This window comes from Penicillium lagena (genome assembly GCF_028827675.1).
Source record: "Penicillium lagena strain IBT 129212 chromosome Unknown utg000001l_segment0_segment0, whole genome shotgun sequence".
Classification (NCBI taxonomy): domain Eukaryota; kingdom Fungi; phylum Ascomycota; class Eurotiomycetes; order Eurotiales; family Aspergillaceae; genus Penicillium; species Penicillium lagena.
The window spans coordinates 1,927,663-1,948,969 of NW_026623222.1; the positions used below are offsets into that span (position 1 = coordinate 1,927,663).

The 21,307-nt window shown below is 53.6% G+C and overlaps 11 protein-coding genes across 11 annotated transcripts; 8 read left to right on the forward strand and 3 right to left on the reverse strand.

Annotated features, from left to right (window-relative positions):
- Positions 1-299: 299 nt before the first annotated feature.
- Positions 300-1,507, forward strand: N7510_000852 (NIPSNAP family protein; the record flags this gene model as incomplete). The annotated part of the gene is made up of 2 exons (XM_056972781.1): positions 300-960; positions 1,023-1,507. 2 exons carry the CDS (start codon positions 300-302, stop codon positions 1,505-1,507), a joined length of 1,146 nt encoding a protein of 381 aa, XP_056837898.1.
- Positions 1,508-2,276: 769 nt separating this feature from the next.
- N7510_000853 (aminoalcoholphosphotransferase) lies at positions 2,277-3,832 on the forward strand (the record flags this gene model as incomplete). Its single annotated transcript, XM_056972782.1, has 6 exons — positions 2,277-2,309; positions 2,511-2,668; positions 2,723-2,769; positions 2,826-2,921; positions 2,976-3,643; positions 3,707-3,832. 6 exons carry the CDS (start codon positions 2,277-2,279, stop codon positions 3,830-3,832), a joined length of 1,128 nt encoding a protein of 375 aa, XP_056837899.1.
- A 385-nt stretch (positions 3,833-4,217) lies between these two features.
- Positions 4,218-4,776, forward strand: N7510_000854 (40S ribosomal protein eS27; the record flags this gene model as incomplete). Its single annotated transcript, XM_056972783.1, has 3 exons — positions 4,218-4,220; positions 4,410-4,472; positions 4,594-4,776. The coding sequence occupies 3 exons, from the start codon at positions 4,218-4,220 to the stop codon at positions 4,774-4,776; spliced, it is 249 nt and encodes an 82-aa protein (XP_056837900.1).
- Positions 4,777-6,370: 1,594 nt separating this feature from the next.
- Positions 6,371-6,902, reverse strand: N7510_000855 (uncharacterized protein; the record flags this gene model as incomplete). Its single annotated transcript, XM_056972784.1, has 2 exons — positions 6,371-6,671; positions 6,838-6,902. The coding sequence occupies 2 exons, from the start codon at positions 6,900-6,902 to the stop codon at positions 6,371-6,373; spliced, it is 366 nt and encodes a 121-aa protein (XP_056837901.1).
- A 220-nt stretch (positions 6,903-7,122) lies between these two features.
- Positions 7,123-7,977, forward strand: N7510_000856 (alpha/beta hydrolase; the record flags this gene model as incomplete). Its single annotated transcript, XM_056972785.1, has 1 exon — positions 7,123-7,977. The coding sequence occupies one exon, from the start codon at positions 7,123-7,125 to the stop codon at positions 7,975-7,977; it is 855 nt and encodes a 284-aa protein (XP_056837902.1).
- Positions 7,978-8,262: 285 nt separating this feature from the next.
- Positions 8,263-9,947, reverse strand: N7510_000857 (proteasome regulatory particle lid subunit RPN5; the record flags this gene model as incomplete). Its single annotated transcript, XM_056972786.1, has 5 exons — positions 8,263-8,862; positions 8,916-9,404; positions 9,455-9,691; positions 9,748-9,804; positions 9,861-9,947. 5 exons carry the CDS (start codon positions 9,945-9,947, stop codon positions 8,263-8,265), a joined length of 1,470 nt encoding a protein of 489 aa, XP_056837903.1.
- An 878-nt stretch (positions 9,948-10,825) lies between these two features.
- On the forward strand, positions 10,826-12,570 carry N7510_000858 (putative siroheme synthase; the record flags this gene model as incomplete). The annotated part of the gene is made up of 2 exons (XM_056972787.1): positions 10,826-11,150; positions 11,204-12,570. 2 exons carry the CDS (start codon positions 10,826-10,828, stop codon positions 12,568-12,570), a joined length of 1,692 nt encoding a protein of 563 aa, XP_056837904.1.
- Positions 12,571-12,773: 203 nt separating this feature from the next.
- Positions 12,774-14,584, forward strand: N7510_000859 (2-deoxyribose-5-phosphate aldolase; the record flags this gene model as incomplete). Its single annotated transcript, XM_056972788.1, has 4 exons — positions 12,774-12,829; positions 12,887-12,968; positions 13,130-13,353; positions 13,801-14,584. 4 exons carry the CDS (start codon positions 12,774-12,776, stop codon positions 14,582-14,584), a joined length of 1,146 nt encoding a protein of 381 aa, XP_056837905.1.
- A 501-nt stretch (positions 14,585-15,085) lies between these two features.
- N7510_000860 (DUF4291 domain-containing protein) lies at positions 15,086-15,775 on the forward strand (the record flags this gene model as incomplete). Its single annotated transcript, XM_056972789.1, has 1 exon — positions 15,086-15,775. One exon carries the CDS (start codon positions 15,086-15,088, stop codon positions 15,773-15,775), a length of 690 nt encoding a protein of 229 aa, XP_056837906.1.
- A 271-nt stretch (positions 15,776-16,046) lies between these two features.
- N7510_000861 (putative ribosomal assembly complex component Ipi3) lies at positions 16,047-17,793 on the reverse strand (the record flags this gene model as incomplete). The annotated part of the gene is made up of 2 exons (XM_056972790.1): positions 16,047-17,393; positions 17,449-17,793. 2 exons carry the CDS (start codon positions 17,791-17,793, stop codon positions 16,047-16,049), a joined length of 1,692 nt encoding a protein of 563 aa, XP_056837907.1.
- Positions 17,794-18,858: 1,065 nt separating this feature from the next.
- Positions 18,859-20,975, forward strand: N7510_000862 (uncharacterized protein; the record flags this gene model as incomplete). Its single annotated transcript, XM_056972791.1, has 3 exons — positions 18,859-19,977; positions 20,032-20,388; positions 20,436-20,975. 3 exons carry the CDS (start codon positions 18,859-18,861, stop codon positions 20,973-20,975), a joined length of 2,016 nt encoding a protein of 671 aa, XP_056837908.1.
- Between the last annotated feature and the right edge of the window lie 332 nt (positions 20,976-21,307).

The window sequence follows — 21,307 nt, forward strand, 5'->3', positions numbered from 1 at the left end:
GCCCCCAGACGGAGCAGCTCCAACCTTTCCCCGCAACCTCACTCTCTTTCTCTCACTCTCTCTCTCTCTTCTTCACACCCCTGTCCATCCTCCCCCTCCTCTCTCTTACTCTCTTACCACCTTCCATTATTCCCCTCTCCTCAACTCACAAACTGTCTCTCCCTCTCTCCATCTCATCCCACTCACTCCCTTCCCTTTGTCACTTCCATCCCATCCTCAACTTGCTCCGATCCTCCTGTCGGCTTGTTACTCCCTACCCCCCATCTGTGTTACATCCGCTCCCTCTCTTCCCCACCACAATGCTGGCTCCGCGTGTCGTCCGCTCAGCGACCTCGCTGGTGCGGCCCTTCACCTCGTCCGCGGTAGCCTACCGCGCCCCTTCCATCAGAGACCTCACCGCCGACTCGGCCGAGGCGTTTGCCCAGCGGCAGAAGGAGTTTCGCGAGAACCTCGAAGAGGCTCGCAAGAGAAAGGAACAGCAAGAGAGTCAGTCTGTCTCTTCGGTTACTTCTTCTTCTTCCCCTACCCAGGACCAGCCCCGTGAGTACACTCCCACTGCTCCGCGAGTGAGCAATGCGAGTGGCGTTGACCGTGTCCGCCCTGCTTTCGATGCCGCCGGGACTCTGGATCATAAAGCAATCGGCTCACTCTCCCTCCACCGCTCTATAGGGGACGAACAGCATGCGGATCAGGCATCCAAGCGTGGTGCCTTGTCCTCGCTCATCTACGGTACGAAGGAAGGTCAGCACTTCGACCAGGACATCGAACGTTCCTTCTCTCAGGTGCTGGCTCGCGGCAAATATGTCCACTCGATCGTTTTCCACGAGGTCAAGCCCGACAAGGTCGATGAATACGTGAAGCTGGTCGGCGAGTGGTACCCCCGCATGGCCGCCCTGGAGGAGAATCGCGTCCACCTGGTGGGCAGCTGGCGCACGCAAGTCGGCGACAACGACACCTTTGGTAAACCCCGTTCCAACACTTCCACAAACTCGGGAAACTAATCCCCCATCTCTCTCCTACAGTCCACATCTGGGAGTACCAGCGCTACGAAGGCTACCACGCGTCCCTGCACAACATCTCGCAGCAACCCGAGTTCCCCGAATTCGACCGAAAGCTCAAGTCCCTGATCAAGAGCAAGAAGACATCCCTGATGCAGGAGTTCTCGTTCTGGCCCACCACGCCGCCCCGCCGTCTGGGTGGACTGTTCGAGTTGCGATCGTACACGCTGCACCCGGGCAACCTGCTGGAGTGGGAGTCGCATTGGCGCCGCGGACTGACGGCGCGGCGGGAGGTGATGGAAGGTGTGGGCGCGTGGTTTGTGCAGATCGGCGACCTGAACACGGTGCACCACCTGTGGCAGTTTGCGAATCTGGAGGAGCGCCGGCTCCGGCGTGAGCAGTCGTGGGGAGTCGAGGGATGGGCGGAGACGGTGCACAAGACGGTGCCTCTGATCCAAGAGATGAAGAGCCGGATCCTGGTCCCGATGCCGTGGAGCCCGGTAGCTTAGACTCACATCATCCATAGCCCTGTATCGTGTACCTACATGTGAAGCATACTCTGAATCACCACCACATATCATCACTGCCTACTCACTGCCGGCCTCGGGTAACCCCACTTTCAGCGACGATCAGGATAAATTCAACCCATCTGAGCGCCGCACGTGGTGCCGCCCAGGGTCTTAAAAGCGACGGTGTTCCCTCCTGCTGGAAGTTTTCCGCCGGCAGAAAATACTCCCAAGGGGTACAAGCTCAACAGGCACCACCACCACCACAACCACCGACGATCAACAAGTGTCCTCTCGGTTCCTGTTGATCCTATTATTTCTTCTTCTTCCTCCGTATCCACCGATTTCACTCAACCCTCCCCAACACCTGCGGGGCCACTTCCCTTTTCTCTTTTCTCCGTCTCCACCTCCCATCTCCAACTTTTTTTTCCCTTCCCTTCCTTGTTCCTGGTCTTCTCCAGCAGTATACCCATCCCACCTTTCGCTTCGCGCCCGCGCCTGCGCCCGCGCCTGCGCCCGCGTTCCTTGCTTCAGTTCGGTACTTGCGAAAAGCTCGCCGGGGAGATTATATGCCTTAGGACGCATCCAATCCAATCCTTTTTACAGATTGCTGGTGTTGGTTCTTCTTTGCTCTCGTTCTCCTCTCCTCTCCCGGGAAAAGGAAAATGGTGTATATCCGCCAACATCACCTCCCCAATCTGCGCAACTATCGCTATGCAGGCGTCGACCACTCGCTCATCAGTCGGTACATCCTGAAGCCGTTCTACAATAAATGCGTCATTGGCTGTTTCCCCATGGGGATGGCGTGAGTATTACCTATCCAATGCCTGGTCCGAGTCTGCCACCCGTTTTGTTGGGGGGGTTGTGAATGAATGAAGATAGCTGACTTTCTCTGCGTCTACTCGGCGCTGAAAAAGACCTAATGCCGTAAGTCCTTTTCCCTTTTACTCCTCTGGACCTACTTTTCCAAAAGGAATACACCCATGATGTTAATACGCAATCCTAGATCACCCTGACCGGCTTCTTATTCGTGGTCCTTAATTTCCTCACAGTGCTGTGGTACAACCCGACTCTAGACCAGGATTGTCCACCCTGGGTCTATGCCAGCTGTGCCATCGGCTTGTTTCTGTATCAGACTTTTGATGCCGTAGATGGCATGCAGGCGTAGGTATTCCCCCGTTGTGTTGCTGAGAAGGGTGCTGAAGCTGTATTGTGCAGGCGGAGGACGAGGCAGAGTGGTCCGCTGGGCGAGCTCTTTGATCACAGTACGTTTGCTCCTATGCCATTCATTCCCTGGGCTTGAATTGACTGGTTTGGTTAGGTGTCGATGCATGCAACACCGGTCTGGGAGTGCTCATCTTTGCGGCTGCCATGAACTTTGGCCAGTCTTGGGCAACTCTGTTGTCCCTGTTTGGATGTATGTCCATGTCCCCACAATATCTCTGCTTGATGTCCGAACTAACAGCCCTAGCAACGATGACCTTCTACGTCCAAACCTGGGATGAATACTACACCCAAGTCCTAACACTGGGGATCATCTCCGGCCCCGTCGAGGGCGTGCTAACCCTCTGCGCCGTCTACTCTATCACGGCATACATGGGCGCCGGCAGCTTCTGGCACCAGCCCGCGCTGAAGACGATGGGTTTCTCCAAGCCGACATTCATGACCGACCAGGTCTACGACCTACCCTTCACACAGTGGTACGTCGTGTACGGCGCATTCGTGCTCTTCTTCGCCACGGGGTCGAGCATCTGGAATGTCGTGCAGGTGCGTCGCCAGCGCGGTCTCGATCCAGTTGAGCCGCTGTATGGTCTGCTCCCGATGGTCGTCATCTGGACGCTTGTCCCTGTGTACTTGTACCTGCAGCCTACTATCCTAGAGACGCAGCTCGTGCCCTTTGGGCTGTATGTGGGCCTGGTGAATGCCTACTCCGTCGGGAGGATGATTGTGGGCCATCTCGTGCAGTCGGGCTTCCCGTATCATAACGTGCTGCTGTACCCGCTGGCTCTCGGGGTGGTGGACAGCGCGGGACCCCGGTTGGGGCTATGGTCTACTCCCGTGCTCGGGGATGGCATCGGGCAGGTTTACTTTGTAGCTGGGTGTTTGGGTTTGGCGGTTGGTGTTTATGGGAGCTTCGTGGTATGTTCTGTACTGTTCCGTCTGTCCTTTTCTGGCAGAACGATACTGATCTAGTTTCTCTAGTTTGATGTCATCACCACGATCTGCGACTACCTCGACATCTGGTGCCTGACTATCAAGTATCCATACGTCGAGGAGACGCAGTCACGGAATGGCGATGCGGAGATTGCGTCCAAGAAGATGAAGTGAGAAGGTGGTAGTTATAAGTGGGTGAGGAAGTTCAACCTCGATCATCCACGACTGTGTGAGAGCGAGAGATGTGTTGGCTCCTGGAGATTTCAAGTACATAGTAGCACTTTTATTTCAACACGAACCAGATAATTGAACAATACAAGACTTTATTACATGGGTATCTCCACCGCTAATTGCCCCTTAGATCAATCTGGTCACGTGGTAACACTGACTAAGCGCACCAAAGCGGTCACGCAAGCGAGGGCACAAACCCCAAACGGGCCAAGAGCCAAATCAACCACTCCATCCCTTCAATTCTCTTCCCCGACCATCCCTCTCTCAACACCAAGGCCATCGCCATCAGCGCCATTCATCAACTCTTTCGCTGATCTCACTCGCCAAGATGGTAAGTCCCTGCAGTCTGTGTGATTTTTTGTGATGGAACACACCGGGTTTTCGACGATTTTCGACGGTTCTCGAAATTTTCATCCTCGGGCGGGATGGAGGAGACACTGTTTCGGGATACCCATCGCCCATCACGCAGATTTTTTGAGGTTCAGTTACAAGATTCTAACTCGTTTTCTTTGCTCGACAGGTTCTCGCGGTCGATCTCCTCAACCCTACTCCTCAGGCCGAGGCCCGTAAGCACAAGCTGAAGGTATGAGCCTTCCCCATACCACCAACCACCAACCTCCTACCACCTCTGGCAACGCCTGTCACCTCTTTGGAACACATTGCAACAAAAGAAAAGAACCGACACTAACATCTTCTCCCTCCAGGCTCTCGTGCCCGCTCCCCGCTCCTTCTTCATGGACGTCAAGTGCCCCGGCTGCTTCACCATCACCACCGTCTTCTCCCACGCCCAGACCGTCGTTATCTGCGCCGGCTGCTCGACCGTGCTTTGCCAGCCCACCGGTGGCAAGGCCCGTCTGACCGAGGGCTGCTCGTTCCGCCGGAAGTAGACGCCTCGCCTCGCTCGTTGCGTTTTTACTATGATTGACGTTTAAGAAAAACTTGTTTTTTTCTCGTTTTTTTAAAGGCATGGATGAGATGGAGAAGTTCGCTTGTTTGAAGGATGGATGGTGATGATGAAAATACCAGCCAGCAAAAACCAACCGGGTGTTTCCTTTTTTTTGAATTGAAGGCGGGAGGAAGGGAGTCAGCCTACTACTACTACTTTTTTTCGATTTCGAGGAAACAGTCCTGCGGTTCAGCAGCGGGGGTTTTCGATCGCGGAAGCCCTCAAAATGTTACATACCATATATCTCTCTACCTACCAATTCCAACCACGGGATTATCTCTCTTAATCTTTTCCATGCATTTCAAGCTTGGTGGTATTGGCAGGGATGATGGGAGTTGTAGTGATGTATTGATGGCTCCAGTCGTCTGGTTACAAGATGACTGATGTTGTCTCCTCGCTGACACTCTTTCATGCTCTTGCTTATGCTTTCCAATTTTGCCCTCTCTGATTATGCTTCTGTTTAAAAAGTGGACGGGTAGAAGATGGAATGGAATGACTGACACAACAAAAACATCCCCTAAAAAGGATGCTGTGCACCGTCTGTCCCACGGAGTTCCGGATACCTGGCTCAAAAGTTATCTTGTTTGTCTGGTTCTTGCGTTGTGCTTTTGATGTCTATACATTCTGATATTGAACTATGTTTTGCCAACTACATGATGGTATCGTGCAATGGGTGGTGTCACTATTCGCACCCAGGGGTGTAATCTTCTTCTCTTGCGTAGCGCTGGTACCTAGTAGTTCTTATGTGGATAGTTCGACGTCAGTATACCCAGGTCGTACCTAGGACCTATCTTGCCCACCTGCCACAAAGAAACAAAATAATACAAGTATCCTAAGCACAACCATTCACCCCAATGCAGCCATGCGAAGGTGATCCTCCTCTCGCACCCCGCCCCACCACACGCACGGTCATCATTCCCCACCTGAAGACCCAGTCGATTTGCAGGTACCGTCCGAGGTATGTGACATCATTTTTCTTTCGATCGTGTTCTCTATAGATCTGCTGTCGTAGGGTTGAGGGGTGGAATGATGTAAAGGTTTGGACGGGTTGGCATGGTCAGGGTTGGAAGGGTTCCCCCTCCTGGTAGGCCGGTCACTCTAGTATTCTTGACTGCTGTGAGAGTGGGCTCTTTTTAGGGTCTTAGTGGATTTGTGGTGTTTATTGAAGATTGTTTTGAATAAATGGTGCATGAAGTACATAGAGAAGACAGAATTGGAGGAAAGAGAGACAGATTATGCGCTTGATTGATACTTAGTTTCATGTTATCGTACAAAACGAAAGACTGTTGGTTCCATCAAATGGATAGCACATTCAAAGCCAGTCCTAGTTCCCTCTTCGTATTTCAGAAGAATCAATATGGATCCAAAAAGAAGGTATTAGAAAGAAAATCAAAAAGAATAAAGACGTCTCTTGCCTCAAACATAGCAGAGAGACAAGACTAAGTGCTTGCTCATGCACAGCGCGCATGTTTATTCCGAGGACGTACCGCACCGCATTACACCGTATCGCTATCAGATCCGAAAGAAACCGACTCTCAGGTCTCCGTCAAAGCCCTCGCCTTGCTCTTAATATCCGACCCAATGTCAACGGGATTGCTCGGGTCACTCCCCGTCATGAGGGCCAGCTTGCCGGTGGAATCGTTGATCAACACGTTAGCAAACTGATTGCGGCCAACGACCTCCTGCGCGGCCTCACGCGCAGCCTTGTCGCCCGAGGCGAATTTGTCGGCGTCAATCTCCTGCAGCATGCGGTGGGTGTTGCGAATGAAGTCTAGCAGGAAGAAGAGCGTTGGGTGGGTGTCCGGGGGTTGGATTTGGGGGTGGGCTTCGAAGGCACTGTCGTTGTTGGAGGATCATGTTAGCTATGCAGGTCTTTTTTCCCCGAATGGCATTTGCGAAGCGAGTCAAAGAGTCTCAAGTCCAAGATAAAGAAGGGCGGTATTGCTCGCCAAGCAACACTCGGACGTAACTAGTGGTTGCGACATGCGAACGAAGAACATACTCGATCAGCTCCTTCATCTGGCCGTCGATCTTCTCGATGTTGACATTCAGTTGCTCGGTGCTCATGGCTGCGTGGATGTTTCCAAGTCCGGCTGTTTGTTGTCAGAGACAGGAATAAGTAGTGGCGCCGCGCAACTATGTAATATGTATGATCCGCCAGTCGTTATCGCTTATCGCCAGGCACTCATTCTTCCCCTTCCTCCTCCTCCTTCTCCTTCTAACACCTCCCTGGCGCATCTCGATGTGCGCCGCCCGATTATTCTCCGTCGCCAGCCATTTGCAAACAATGGCTCCCAATCCTCAACCCTCCTCAACACGGCAGCCACTGAAGCTACTGATGCTACATGGCTACACGCAGTCCGGCCCGCTCTTTCACGCCAAATCCCGCGCCCTGATCAAGCACATCCAGAAAGCCTTCCCCACGCACGACGTCAATGCCGTCTACCCAACTGGACCCCTGCATCTCGACCCAACCGATATTCCCGGCCACGAGCCATCTAGCAACAAAGAGGAAGAAGGCAAGATCGAGGCGTACGGCTGGTGGCGCCGGTCGAACACGGCCGATCCCCCACTGTACCAGGGGATGGAGGAGGGTCTCGCAGCCGTGGCGAAAGTCCTATCAGAAGAAGGCCCCTTCGACGGCGTGATTGGGTTCTCGCAGGGCGCGGCGATGGCGGGCATGGTGGCCGCGTTACTGGAGCCAGGGCGGCAGGAGGCCTTTGCGCATTTTGCGACGGACCGGAAGCTGGGGATGGCTTTTCCCGAAGCCTTTGACCCCAACACACTGCAACACCCGCCGGTCAAGTTCGCGATTTGCTATAGTGGTTTCCGAGCCCCGGGCGATCGGTATCGTGGGTTCTATGAGCGTCCGCATATCCAAACCCCGGTTCTGCATGTGCTGGGTTCGTTGGATGCTGTTGTCGAGGAGAGTCGCAGTCGCGCGTTGGTTGATGCCTGTTCCGGGGATCCGGAGAAGGATGGGCGCGTTGTGTGGCATCCTGGTGGCCATTTCTTGCCCAGTCAGCGGCCGTATCTGGATGCGGCGGTGCGGTTTATTCGGGAGGAGCTGGAGCGGAGTAAGGGTAGTGCGGGCAAGAAGAATGAGGAGGAGGATGTGAATGATATGGACGTGCCGTTTTAGACTAGATAGAGACTGGCCAGTATATACTAGATCTATGCCCAATTATGATGATACTACAATCCGCTAGCTCCATATCGTCTTCGTAGGATACGGGCTCTCAGCTTTTAAGTCGTGGTGGAATACAAAGTGTGACTTCTTTTCCCAGTTTCCCCGAGTCTCTATGAATATTGTGCAAATAATAATCACTATGATGAGAAATACATTAATCAGACAATCAATTCATCTCATGGGATCTACCAGTGAATTATATTACACGTAGTGGCATCCTCCACAATCTCCGCCAAATCAACGGGCCTTGGTCTTCTCACGAGTCGGCAGGATGCGAGCCATCATCTCCTCCTTGGTGATCAAATGATCAATCCGCTCCAGAAGACCCAGCAGGCTCTTCATGTCACTGCTCCACTCGTTCAGAACATCGTCCGCATCGCGCGGTTTGGCAAAGTTGACTAGCCGCGCAGGCCGGTCGATCTTCGCGTAGATGGTCTTCGAGGTCACCAGGTCGCTGATGTACTTCTCCGTCTCCTCTTCGGTCAGGTCCAGCAGTTGGGTCAACCGGCCCATCTGGATGCGGGTGTAGTATTTGGCCACTACGCGGACGTTATGTTCAATCACGCGCTTCCGCAGATCCTGCCATCTCCGATGCGCGTCATTCTCGGTGGACTGCTTCGCTTCAGCATCGAAAACGTCCGTGCCGCACAGGTGCGGACCGAACTGCTCTGCAACCATGGGCCAGCGCATCAGTTCGGGGACGGTGAACAGCTTCACCAGTCGCGCTTCCATGGGTACCTGGGAAAGGCGCGAGTCTTGCTGGATCCGGTGCAGGAGGTCTGACTGTTCGTTGTCGTACGGAGACAGCACGATATAATACACGATGCGGGCCAAAGCCTTATTTACCGAATTAGCCAGGGCTTTCCAATGGTCTGGAAATCAAAACTTACCGCACGCAGCTGCTCGGGGTTGTTCTCGACCGCCTCCGTGTCCAGAACTTCTCGGTAGTTCTTGCAGACCTCGAGGTACTTGTAGTCATGGTTGGCCAGAGTAATCTGTTGGTCGTAGTAGCGGAGCTTGAGATCCGTGACGTCGTCATCCACCTCCATGGGCGGTTCGTCCGGTCCGCGAGTCTTCTCTCGCTCCTCCGCCTCCTTCTTGAGCTTCTCAATCTGCTCGGGGGTCTTCTTCTGTTTACGGGAGAAATACCGCTTGTTGATCTTGCGGCTGAGAATCTGGGCCTGCGTCCAATCCCCACGCTCGATGCACAAAGCGACTTGCTCCAGGATGAACTCTGTCTTCTCCCGCCTCGACATCGACCCGAAAGTCTCCACCTGCAACTCACACAGGATGTCTGCCGCTGAGTTGAGGTCGCCTTGAGTCTTTTTGATATTCGAAAGGATGCGTGTGACGCGGGCTCGCTCTACCTCGACAAAGATCTGGACAGAGTTAGCATCATCCATGTTAGACTGACACGACCAAAACCAACCTTCCCCTCCGTCACAGTCCGCAGGGTCTCGATCACAGTCAACTTCACGTCTATGTTCGGCGTCTCATCCAGGAATCCCATCACCGCCTGCACCATCTTCGTTGTTGCCTGCTTGAGTTGAGCATGTTTCTTGGAGAGGAGCAGCACTTGATCGTTGAGGAGATTCCAATCGCCGGATTTCTTGCTGATGGTGACGATGGCAATCAAGAGTCGCGAGGTCGTGGCCAGATCGGAGGCCTGCAATCATTCGAGTGGTCAGCTTTGCATCGTCGGCGCGGTGTCAGAGTTCGTACCTGTCGTGTTTGCTTTTCCAGCGCCAATAGCTTATCTATGGCACCCTGGACATCGGTCTACGTATCATGGAGTCAGTATACCGAGCCCAGTCGAATGAAGCGCATGGCCTCACCTCTGCCAGAGCCTCTGCCTCCGGGATCAGCTTATCCGCATCCTTGGTGAAGTCCTTCTCGGCCTTCAAAATGGTGCCGTCCGACATGATAGCAAGTGCGGAGGGGACGGTTCAATGGTGGTGGGGATGGAATGGAAGTGTTGTCTGTGACGGAGCTCTGGTGATGGGCCGCCCTGGTTGAGCTGGAGCTCCGGGTCATGTGATTCATGCCTCAGGCAGCACTCAGTTCTTCCACATACGTGCTAGTTAGACCTGGGTGCTCCTCAAATATTATTGTACTCTTCTAGTTATTGATATGGCCAGCGAAATTGGTGATATCTTAGTATCGGTCCTTAATGGGATATTTGAGCCCGGTGTAGATTATTTATCTAGATCCGATATTCTATGCCCATTGAGATTCCGCATCCCGAACTAATTTTTCCCTTGACCGTTATTGGATCTTCTATCGATCTAAAACTCTGTAAAGCCAAGTTGTTATCCTGCTGGACATCCCTACGCAATAACCAATCGTCTTCTTCCTGTTCATGAATGCCTTGTCCAGGCTGCTGACATAATCTCCAATCACGCCATTCCGCCGTAAACTGCTTTGGGCGATGAAGAAGTATAGAGATTTCTCGATATCGCACACTCATCATTCTGAGAAACTACTGCAGTTGGAGTCCTGGCTGTACATCACCGGCAATATTTAGTCCTTAACACCACTATCTGGACATCCGACATTCTCTGTTCCATCTGGTCCGTCAAACCCCTTATCAGGACGGATCCGTTATCGCCAATCACGAGGAACCGATTACTGTCTTTTTTTCCGCGGAGTTGAATTGCCTGTCACAGCCGGGACAAGTTTCCTTCTGTCTTGGTCAGTCGGTGCGGCAGACACAAAAACTGGCTTGAGCCCTTCGGATCCCCGACGTGTTCTGTCTGTGCTACACGGCACAGCCGGAAACGTCCTGACAGACACTCCCACGATGAAAGACGCCTTAAACGACACGGCGCAGTCTGCGCCCTTGATGACAGCATGGAACACCGAGAATCAAGTGCATCTGATCGTTGGCGCCAATCCTCTTGCAGCAGCCCGGTGTGCGAAGAGCCTTGAGGCTGGCGCGAAACCTATCGTTATTGCGCCGGAGACGGTGGATATGCACTTCACCTTGTCGGAGCATATCTCTCGAGGCGCTGCGCAATGGGTGCGTCGCAATTTTCAAGATGACGACTTGACTAGTTTGGGGAGAGAGGAAGTCGATCAGGTGGTTGACGCGGTTTTTGTCACGCTGGGTGGCAACAATCCATTGAGTATGTATCTCAGGCAAGTTAAGAAGAAACCCTGTTAACTCAAGCCCCACCAGGCACGCACATCTCCAAGCATTGCCGCCGTCTGCGGATCCCAGTCAATGTATCAGATGCTCCAGAGCTGTGCTCGTTCGCTTTACTCTCGACATATTCCGACGGCCCCCTTCATATCGGGATTACAACATCCGGCCGTGGATGCAAACTTGCCTCCCGATTACGGCGAGAGATTGCCGCTTTTCTCCCATCGAATCTGGGCGTTACTATCGACCGGCTTGGTGCCGTGCGCAGACGTCTCTGGGAAGAAGACAGCGCGGCTGGGCTTGGCGACGTATCCTTTGAGGGAGATGAAGATGATTCAACCGGCCAGAAACATACTTTCAACACATTAGTCACGGAAGACGATGTTGCAGCAGCGAAGACAAGACGCATGCGCTGGTTATCGCAAATCTGCGAGTACTGGCCGCTCCGCAAACTTGTTTCCATCACCGATGCCGATATCGAGGCCATTCTCAAGGCCTACTCGTCTGGTCGGGACAATAACGTGAAAGACATCAACGACATTGAAACACCGTCCCGAAAAGGAAAGATTGTGCTCGCTGGCTCCGGGCCGGGACACCCAGACCTACTTACCAGGGCTACATACTATGCAATCCAAAACGCAGACATTATTCTCGCAGACAAGCTTGTGCCCGCACCGGTTCTGGACTTGATCCCTCGCAGGACAAAGGTCCATATTGCGCGCAAGTTCCCAGGTAACGCGGATCAGGCGCAGGAAGAGTTCCTGCAGATGGGACTTGCAGCACTACAGGAAGGAAAGCAGGTTCTGCGACTCAAGCAGGGAGATCCATATCTCTATGGACGCGGAGCAGAAGAGTTTGATTTCTTTCGGGGAGAAGGATATGTCCCAACGGTGCTGCCGGGGATCACCAGCGCGATGAGCGCGTCTCTATTCGCAGATATCCCCGCCACTCACCGTGGCGTATCCGACCAGATTTTGGTCTGCACGGGAACGGGACGGAAAGGCGCTGCCCCGGATCCGCCAACCTACGTTCCCACCCAGACAGTGGTCTTCCTCATGGCTCTCCACCGGCTATCTGCTCTGGTGGAAAGTCTCACCACTTCATCTGGTGATGAGAGTAGTTTGCGCTCACGAACTCTCTGGCCAAAGGAGACACCCTGCGCCATCGTCGAGCGGGCATCGTGCCCAGATCAAAGGGTGATTCGGTCCACCCTGGAGCATGTTTGTATGGCATTCGAGGCAGCAGGCTCGCGACCGCCTGGATTGCTGGTTGTTGGAGCTAGCTGTCACGTTTTGCATGATCCTCAAGCCCAGAAATGGATCATTGAGGAAGGCTTTCACGGACTCGATGATCTGCGCGGTGAGGCCGAGGCAGCGACGACGGTTGTGGGGGAGACCGAGTGAAGGGATTTGCATCTGAGCGATGGAGTTTTGAATTGTCTAGACGTGTATATAGAAAGATACCCATAATCAAGAACGATAATGAATGAACCATACTAGGAGTATGTAACCCTAAATATAGAGTGGATCGATCGGCTTATCGATAACCTCCACCTCATCAACTTCCTTCCTTGCCATCCACCACTCGACCATCTATCATCTCCATCATGTCCGCCAACAAACCGAAAACCCCCTATTTTTCCAACGGGCAGGCTCTGCAGAGGTGTGGTATTATTCTCCTTCCGTCAAATATCAACTGCTAACGCCCACCGCAACACAGTCCTCCGCTCACCGTCCGCGCCTCGCGCTTCGCAGAAAGCGTATACACCTTCCTCGGCCTCTATGTTGTCAGCTTCTTCTCTGTAAGTGGCTCTTTTATTTGTTCTGCTCTGTCGCGTCTATCATACCATCCCTATCTCCTACCCCTTTACTCTCCCCTTCCCCTCTCTTCCCTTTGACGGCCTTTCCTCTACCCCCGTGCCAGCATGTCTCGGAGAACATACGCTGACTGTTCCCAAACCAGCTCGACCCCTACGCCGCCGCGCAAAACTCGCAATTCAACATTCATCGCCCGCGAACTTCAACGACACCGCGTTCCCGGTGGGGTGGTGGGAGCTCGAGCTCGAGTTCCTGGGGGCCGGGAGGAGGCGGCGGAGGCGGTGGTGGCGGCTCAGGCCCAGGCTCAGGGCCGGGGAGACGTATTGGGCGTGTGGATGATGTTCGGGGACCGGAGTGTGGGAGTTGTCGGTGAGGAGGATGGGTGATATATATTGGTTCGGAGTGTGATTCAGACGAGAGAACGACAAGACCTACACAGGGTATGTCTCGGCATGTTTTCTGATAGTTGAATGCAGATGGATCTCTGCTTGGTGTTTTTGGCAGTTGCAGATCTAGATCTGGATATAGATCTCTATCTATTCAAAGGTGGATAACACACATCTCATAGTCCCGAACCACTCCAACTTTCCACATTACCTACACTCTTCTTCTTCACTGCTTTACTCCTTCTCTTTCTCTCTTTTCTTCCTCTCTCTCTCGCCGCCTTCATTAAATCAGGCGTTCATCAAGGTGGTAGCCACAACCCTCACGTGACGCTCTCCCCTCTTTCCTGGCCTCTCACGTTCACTTCACGCGAGATCGACCGACTCAGAAACCTCTTATTCATCCATACGCCATGGCCGAACCACCAGCCAGCGATGCTGAGTGGGCGGCACAGATCAACCAAATGAAGGAGTGGCTACCGGACAAGCCAGTCTCGCGACCAACTACACCATTAAGCGTGCACCGCACAATCGACCACACGCTACTCAAGTTCCCAATCGAGCTCTCCCAAATCGACACCCTCTGCGCTGAAGCCCGCGAGTATAAGTTCGCAACCGTCTGTGTGCGGCTGGAGCACGTCGCCCGCGCCGCAGAGAACCTCAAAGACACACCAGACACGGCGGTAGCCTGCGTAGTGGGGTTCCCTGAGGGCACGCACGACACAGCGGAGAAAGTGCTCGAGGCGACAGAGGCCGTGGCGAACGGCGCCTCCGAACTGGACATGGTGATCAACTACCCGCTCATCAAGGAAGGGAAGTACACGGCCGTCTGGGAGGACATCGCGGAGGTGCGCAAGGCCGCTCCGCGGCCGATCCGCTTGAAGACGATCATCGAGACTGGGCAGCTGAGCAAGGACGAGCAAATAGCCGCTACCATCGTGTGCTGTATGGCTGGCGCGGATTTCGTCAAGACCAGCACGGGCTTTAATGGCGACGGGGCCAGTGTTCAGAATGTCACGATTATGCGCATTGTGGCGGACTTGTGCGGCAGGGATTGCAAGGTCAAGGCGAGTGGCGGGCTGCGTACCGCCGAGGATTGTATACGCATGCTTAAGGCCGGGGCTGATCGGATTGGCACTAGCTCTGGGGTCGGTATCATGGCTGCCCTGAATGGCGGCGAAGTTCTCGAGCAAGGAGCCGGGGATGCGGCGTACTGAATTGGACATGTCAGGGTATGTCATCAGTGAATGAACGTGTCTGTTTCTTCGTATTCCTTCCCATCATAACGCAGAATGCTACGGCAGCTACCAGCCATGGTGTTGTATCAGGGAGAAATCGAGATAGTCCTGTATACGAATGTATACTCCGGTCGGTTTTCCTTAAGGTTTTCAATGAATATGACAATGACAATGACATCGAGGCCGTGATCTAAAATCCTTTCTTACTATGTGGCTCTGCTCGCGTACTATTCATCTATTGTAGTAGTGATAAGTCTCTTGCGACACTCAGCCTCATCTAGATACGAGGATGTTTCCACAGCCACGCAAACCCCAATCCTGAACCAAAGAAATGAGTCAAGGATATATCTTTTGAAGTTGAGTTACAGAATTGGCTTAAATAAAATGTGTTTCCCCTGTCAGGACTTAACTTTATCATCTACTTATCCACAACTATATCCCACACAACCCTGATCTATATATCTCCACATCCATCCAACAATGGCATCAACAAATTCAACACCACAAACCCCACACGCTACAGCTACCAATACAAGCCCACCTCAGTATAGAGCCATTCGCGCCACCTACACCACCAACACAATAACCGTCTACCAGGCCTACCCCTCCTCAATCGCCAACCCAGCCCTAGCAGCCCAAACCCTCGTTGCCCCATTCTCCCGCACGCGGATGACATGGATAAAACCATCCTTCCTCTGGATGGCCTACCGCAGCGGCTACGGCACAAAACCCGGACAGGAACGCGTACTCGCCATCGAGATTACTCGCGAGGGCTTCGAATGGGCACTTCGGCATTCCTGCCTAAGCCATTGGGGCGACCAGAATAATATTCCGCAAAGCGGAACTGGGCCTGATTATGAGGAAAGCAAGAAACAATGGCAAGCGAAGCTACATAGCAGCCCTGTGCGAGTCCAGTGGGATCCCGAGCGCGATTTGAGGCATAATCCGTTGATATATAAGTCTGTACAGATTGGACTGGGGCCCTTGGCTGTGGCCAAATATGTGGATGAGTGGATTGTGAGTGTGACTGATGTTACGGATCTTATGCGTGAGATATCGGGGTATGTTGATCGGGGGCAGTTGGATACGGCGCTTATGTGTTTACCTGCTGTGAGGGAGTATCCGTTGTCCGAGGAGCTGAGGGCTATATTGCATGCTTCATCGTTGTAGATGCGCAGGGGCGTGTTGGTGGTTTCTATGGGGACTGGAGGCATTATTTGAATGATTGTCGATAATATAAGCTTGGCGGGATCAGCGTCGATATCGTGGCCGGTAGTGAAGATCATTGGACGATCATTGAATATTGTTGTTGAATTTAATTTTATAGACTGGCATGAGGTATAAGTACAGTTGATCGACCCCCTTGCGCCTGGTTCCTACATCCAAGACAGAGCAACAACACAAGACAACCCCCCAAAACACAACAAAACAATGATCAAGCCTATTCATCGCTCTGTTCAGCTGAGTCGCTGGTCAACACACCCTCGTCAATATCCATCTTGTTCATGGACGCATCGCCGCTGCGCCCTTTCTTCTCGGCCGCGAACCACGCCTCCCTCCGACGCTTCTCACGTTCTTCCCTCCTTGCTTGGCGGGCGACCTTCTCGTGCCGGGCAACCTCCTGCTTTTCATGCAGCTCATTGATATAGTCTTGCAGGGACGCCAGGTGCGAACGCAGCTGCACGACTTCATCGGTGCTAGCGTGGCGGGCGGCCTCGTTAACGGCGACTTTTTTCTTTAGCGTAGACACCTCGCTTTCCAGCTCTGAGACACGAGGGGGGTCTGCATTCTCAGCTGCCGAAAGTGGAGCAGCCGTGGAGACGGTGGAGATCTCTGCGCCGCCGGACTGGCGTAGTGAAGCCAGCTCCGCTAGCCCGTCGGTGATCATGGAGTCTGGGAAGAAGGGGTGGGCAAGTGCTTGCGAGAATTGGGATTTGGTGGACCGCGAAGCGAGGATGTGCGTGTGGAACACGTATTCGGCTGGTACGGCGCCGGGGGTGTGTGTTTGACTCGACAGCGCATGGTCGTGGCGTGGCTTGACGATCGCGTGCGCCATTCTCTTTGTCGGAGAGGTATCTGACAGGCCGCTTGGTGGGAGTATGAAGAGATTTGTAATGGGGTGCGTGTAGTCGGCGACTTGGGCCGCGAACTTGTGTCGTGCAATGTTCCATGATAGAGCCTTGCCGTTGTCATGTCCTGATAGTAATGTCGTGCCGTCGTAAGACACGCCTAGAGCGTTTACTTTGCCCGAGTCGCTGGATGGAGGTAGCCAGCGGTCTTCTGCGGAGGCCTGTGCTGGAGTGGATTGGAGAGATGGATCGTGCAGGGGATGTTGGGTAGATTGATTCCGGTACAAGTCCACCGACTGGACGCTGCCGTCTTCGTATCCCACGTAAAATGCTCGGTCGACGGGATCCAAAACCGTGCAGGTGGCGGAGGAGGGGAGAAGGAAGGTGCGCAAGGCTTTTCCGGTGTGGTAGTCCCATGCGATTGCGGTATTGTCCTTGGCAGTCGAGACCACCATGTTATGTCGGCCATTGCTATGCCCCAGGGCGAGAGAGGTGATGGCGGCGCGGTGGTTCGAGAAGGTCCGGATCGGAGCATTCGGGGGCTGGCGGTTATGACCGGAAGCTGGGGTCGCAAAGGAGAGGATGCCGACCAGCGACCAGACATGGACACTGGCGTCCGCGGCGCCGGACAGGATGAAGTTGGAGGTGGGATCGACGACGAGCGAAGTCACCGGCTGCAGATGCGAGGCCGTGGTGGCCACCTGGCGTCCAGTGCAGGTCTACCATACACGCAATCAGATAATGCTGCCAACAGCGAGTCAGGGTGAAACATACCTCCCACAGGATCAGTCGGCCACCCTCTGTGCCCAAGACCACGACGTCACCATACTTGGCTCCGACGACCGCAATGCTGCGAATGCGCTCGGGGAAAGGCACCACGGCCTCCTGATTGCCTTTCTCGCGACTGTACACATGCACCACGGCTTTCTCTGCCTGCGCCGCAAAGACATGCGAGGGACTCACGGCCAGACAGTTGGTTGCCGTGGAGCTCTTCTTGAACGTCGATCGCAGCGTGGCCGCTGGCTGCCATTCGTGCACGCAAATCCCGACATCGCGCAGCGCCGCGACCGTGGATTTGGCCGAGGCGAGCGTCGACGCCACGAATGACTCGGACAGCATTGGAGGAATGGGGCGAGATGGAGGAAGATATGTTGTGGCGGGCTCATTTTATTTTTTCTCCGTGATAGATCACCTATCGATAACGGTTTGCACTGTTTGTCTCCGCACATCTGTCTGTTCTACACTCTGCCTTAGTGCCATCTGAGCTATCCACGTCGCGTCAACGCGCGAACCAGAATAGATCCCGCGTTTCGTACAGAGCACAATGCCCGCTCGTATCTATCATCTCGATGGGTTGGACCTGTCGCCCTGGCTACTGCGCCACCGATCGGAACTACTGGCTTCGTTCCTCAGCTCCAACGAACTCCAGCAAGAATAGCCTCACCATTCTCGCAGGTGTGTGGGTGTGTGTCTCAGAGGAATTCACGCCATGCACAAGCATTTATACTATTCCGGTTATATTGGCTCCTGGGTTGGCCCAGAAATGAACCAACCCCCCAATGCAAGGGGCAAGAAGGGGTGGATTGCCCATTGCAACGAGACACTGCATCCAATGAGACCCGCTGGGATCGTCTCAGTTGCCCTGGGCAAGGTTCTGATTCGCCATGGCAACCCTGCTGCTCCGTTGTCTCATTCTCAGAGTACTCATGACGATATCCATCCACGTTGTCCGGTCTCCTGCAGGGTCGCGTAGCCAAACCTCGGACATCGTTGGAATGCAAGGACAGCAACCCCCCCCGGCCTCAGACTGACTATTCTCCAGGGCCCGTGTCTGGTGCAATGGCGCTCGTTCGTGCCGCAGTGGGGGGCGAGTCTTCTGCGCCTGAAGGGGCAATGGTCTGCTTGACATGCCGGGTTTTCTCAATGGCAGGATTTCTTCCCGTCAAGGGATATTGTCAGGCGAACCTGCCACCCCCTCCCTCCCCACTTAGACTGGGAGGCCGATTCGCGCCACTCGGCTTGTATAAGGGTGTATCGAGCCCCTTCACAGGCGGCTGGTCCGTTGGTTTCTGCTGCATCGGCGAATCTCTTCATTGCATTCTCATCTGGCCACACCTTGTACAACCCCCATTTTGCTTCTTTTATTCTGGACTAGGGTTTCATTTCCCTCTTTCAATCCTACCCATGTCCGCCATGGACTGTGGTCCCGGAAACCTACATTTCAATACATACTTCCCGCCTCCCCGTCTGCAGGCTCATATCAAGAACCAAGACTCCAGTTCGTCATCGGCGAGCCACGATGTGATGTCCTCCGGGGAGCGGATCCCATCTCCACGCCGATGGTCTCCAACGTTTCAGCCGCGGAGGAGGAGTAGGCAGTACCCGAACTCTCTGTCTTTCATTCCTTCGCCGGCGTTGCCCCAGTCCGAAACCCATGAGCAGGCGCCATCACTCCGACGACGTCTAGCCACTCGAGCACCGCTAACCATCTCGCCATTTCGATCAGTACGAAAGATGAAGGAACCTTTCCAGTTGATGCTACCGTCGTCGCCAGTATCATTGGAGAGTGCACCTACTTTCGGGGACAAATCATTGGAATCAGGGGATCCGGTGGCTGGTCTCACATTGCGAACCTGGCGTTCTGACCAGAATTTGACCTCTGCTAGTTTGGAGGCATTTGGTCTGCTCCCCAGTCCGCCGATTTCAGACTCTCGCCCTGCTAGCGTGGGGGCTGAGGAATCATATTTTGACAGCAAGCCCGAGTCTGATACCAACACCGAAGTTGAAACCGTGGATGATGATGCAACGCCGGGGGTTGAGGAATCTACCAAAAATATCAATTTGGACGAAAAGGTCACATACAAGGCCTACCGTCCTCCAGGGTGGGAAGACACCGAGCAGGATCAGCGGAGGACAGACGTGAAGAATGTTCATGAAGCACATTCGCATTTTGTTCGTCATTGTGAATCGATTGATGAATCTGGCCCCGATATTATTGAAGATGAGACGGGTTTAGCTGCTGCGTCTCCAGAGCCGAAGAAGACTGAGCCAGTCTCTATACTGGGCAGTTCACCCAGAGTTCATCGGCCGAGAACGGCCACGATGTCGAGTGAAGCTAGCTGGGTACCCAGCAATTTCTCCTACTGTGAGCGCTGGCTGCAGTGCGTGCCACACGATATGTTGGATGATCAAGATGAGCATCCACCTGAATTCAATCGACGCAAGTTCCGGATTGTCGAGAACGATCCTCCAATGCCCAAGCTGGACATCATTCCCGGTGCCAAAGTTCTGGATGAACCAGTGGTGGGTAAATTCCATTCTTTTACCAAACCACGTCATTTTAACTCTTTTGTACAGAGGTTCGCAGTCGCCAGCAAACCAAAGTTGGTTGACATTGCTCGACAATCTCCAATACCCCCACCATTACCACCACTATCTTTACTACCGACAAATTCCGTACCTGCCACTCCACATCAACGCCAAGTGGAAGTATCTGCCTTTAGCCCCGACACCCCACTGGACATGTCCGACAGTGGATATGGCACTCGTGATTCCGGCTACTCTGCCGATAGTTTCCATGAAGACAGCAAAGACGATGAATACACAGACCCAGGCTCCTTGACATCAGACAGTGTCACGTCCACCGTGGTGAACGACAGGCCTGAATCCGCGCAGGGAGAGCGCAACATTTCCCCCAGCCCGAGATACGCTCCGGTAGCGTAAGCCCCAAGGCATCATCACCCAAACCGTCATCTCCGCAGTCATCCGAACTGTCAGAGAAGGAAGAAAGAGAGAACCTATGGAATCACGAGTGGACACTGGACCAGCTGGACCATTCCGTGAAAGACTTCCCACGCCATATGCTCCGGTTGACATCACCGGTCATCATTCATATCCGCAAGAATGAAGAGAAAGCACTCATTCGACCCTTCCGCACCATCTTCCCCGAAGTCGCAGAGAATCTACTAGACTGTCTCTGTGCCGCTCTCATCGCTCGCAACTACCTGGTCACTCTCTCCTCTATCCACAGACGCAAACCATCTCTCTCCCAACGCAGCGGCACTTATGCCATTGACTCTGTGCCCACCAAGGCATACTCCACGCTAGGAATTCAACTCCCATCGGGTTCGCCTGGCCGGATCAAAGACCGTGTCCTCGGCTCTCGCAGCATAGAACTGCGCCGAGAGCTGGAAAAGATCGTCGACAATCTACTATTTGCTATCTGTGGACGGTCGGATGCCATACTGAAATCGGCCGTCGAAGTTCTAGCACAGGTCCTTGAAACCACCGCCCTGGATTGATTCGACGCACCTCCACATTCCCTTCCCCTTCTCCTCTGTTCTGCTTATGACCCTGCCCTTTTCCTCTCAACGGGTTTCTTTTGGTGTTCGGTTCCTCGGTTTCTGATTCATAGCCATTTTCCCTCTGCATTCCTGCACTCTTCATACCCGCTTTCATTGTGATTCATTCATTTAATTGGACTGGACTCTGCCAATTGTCTTGGTTGCCTCTGCGCTTGCGCTTGTGTTTGTACAATTAGTCTAGAACTTAGCAACCATAATCATAATGACTTATTTGGAGATTATTCCGTTAATTCGCAGTAATTAATTTGCATCTACTTGTAGGTCTACTT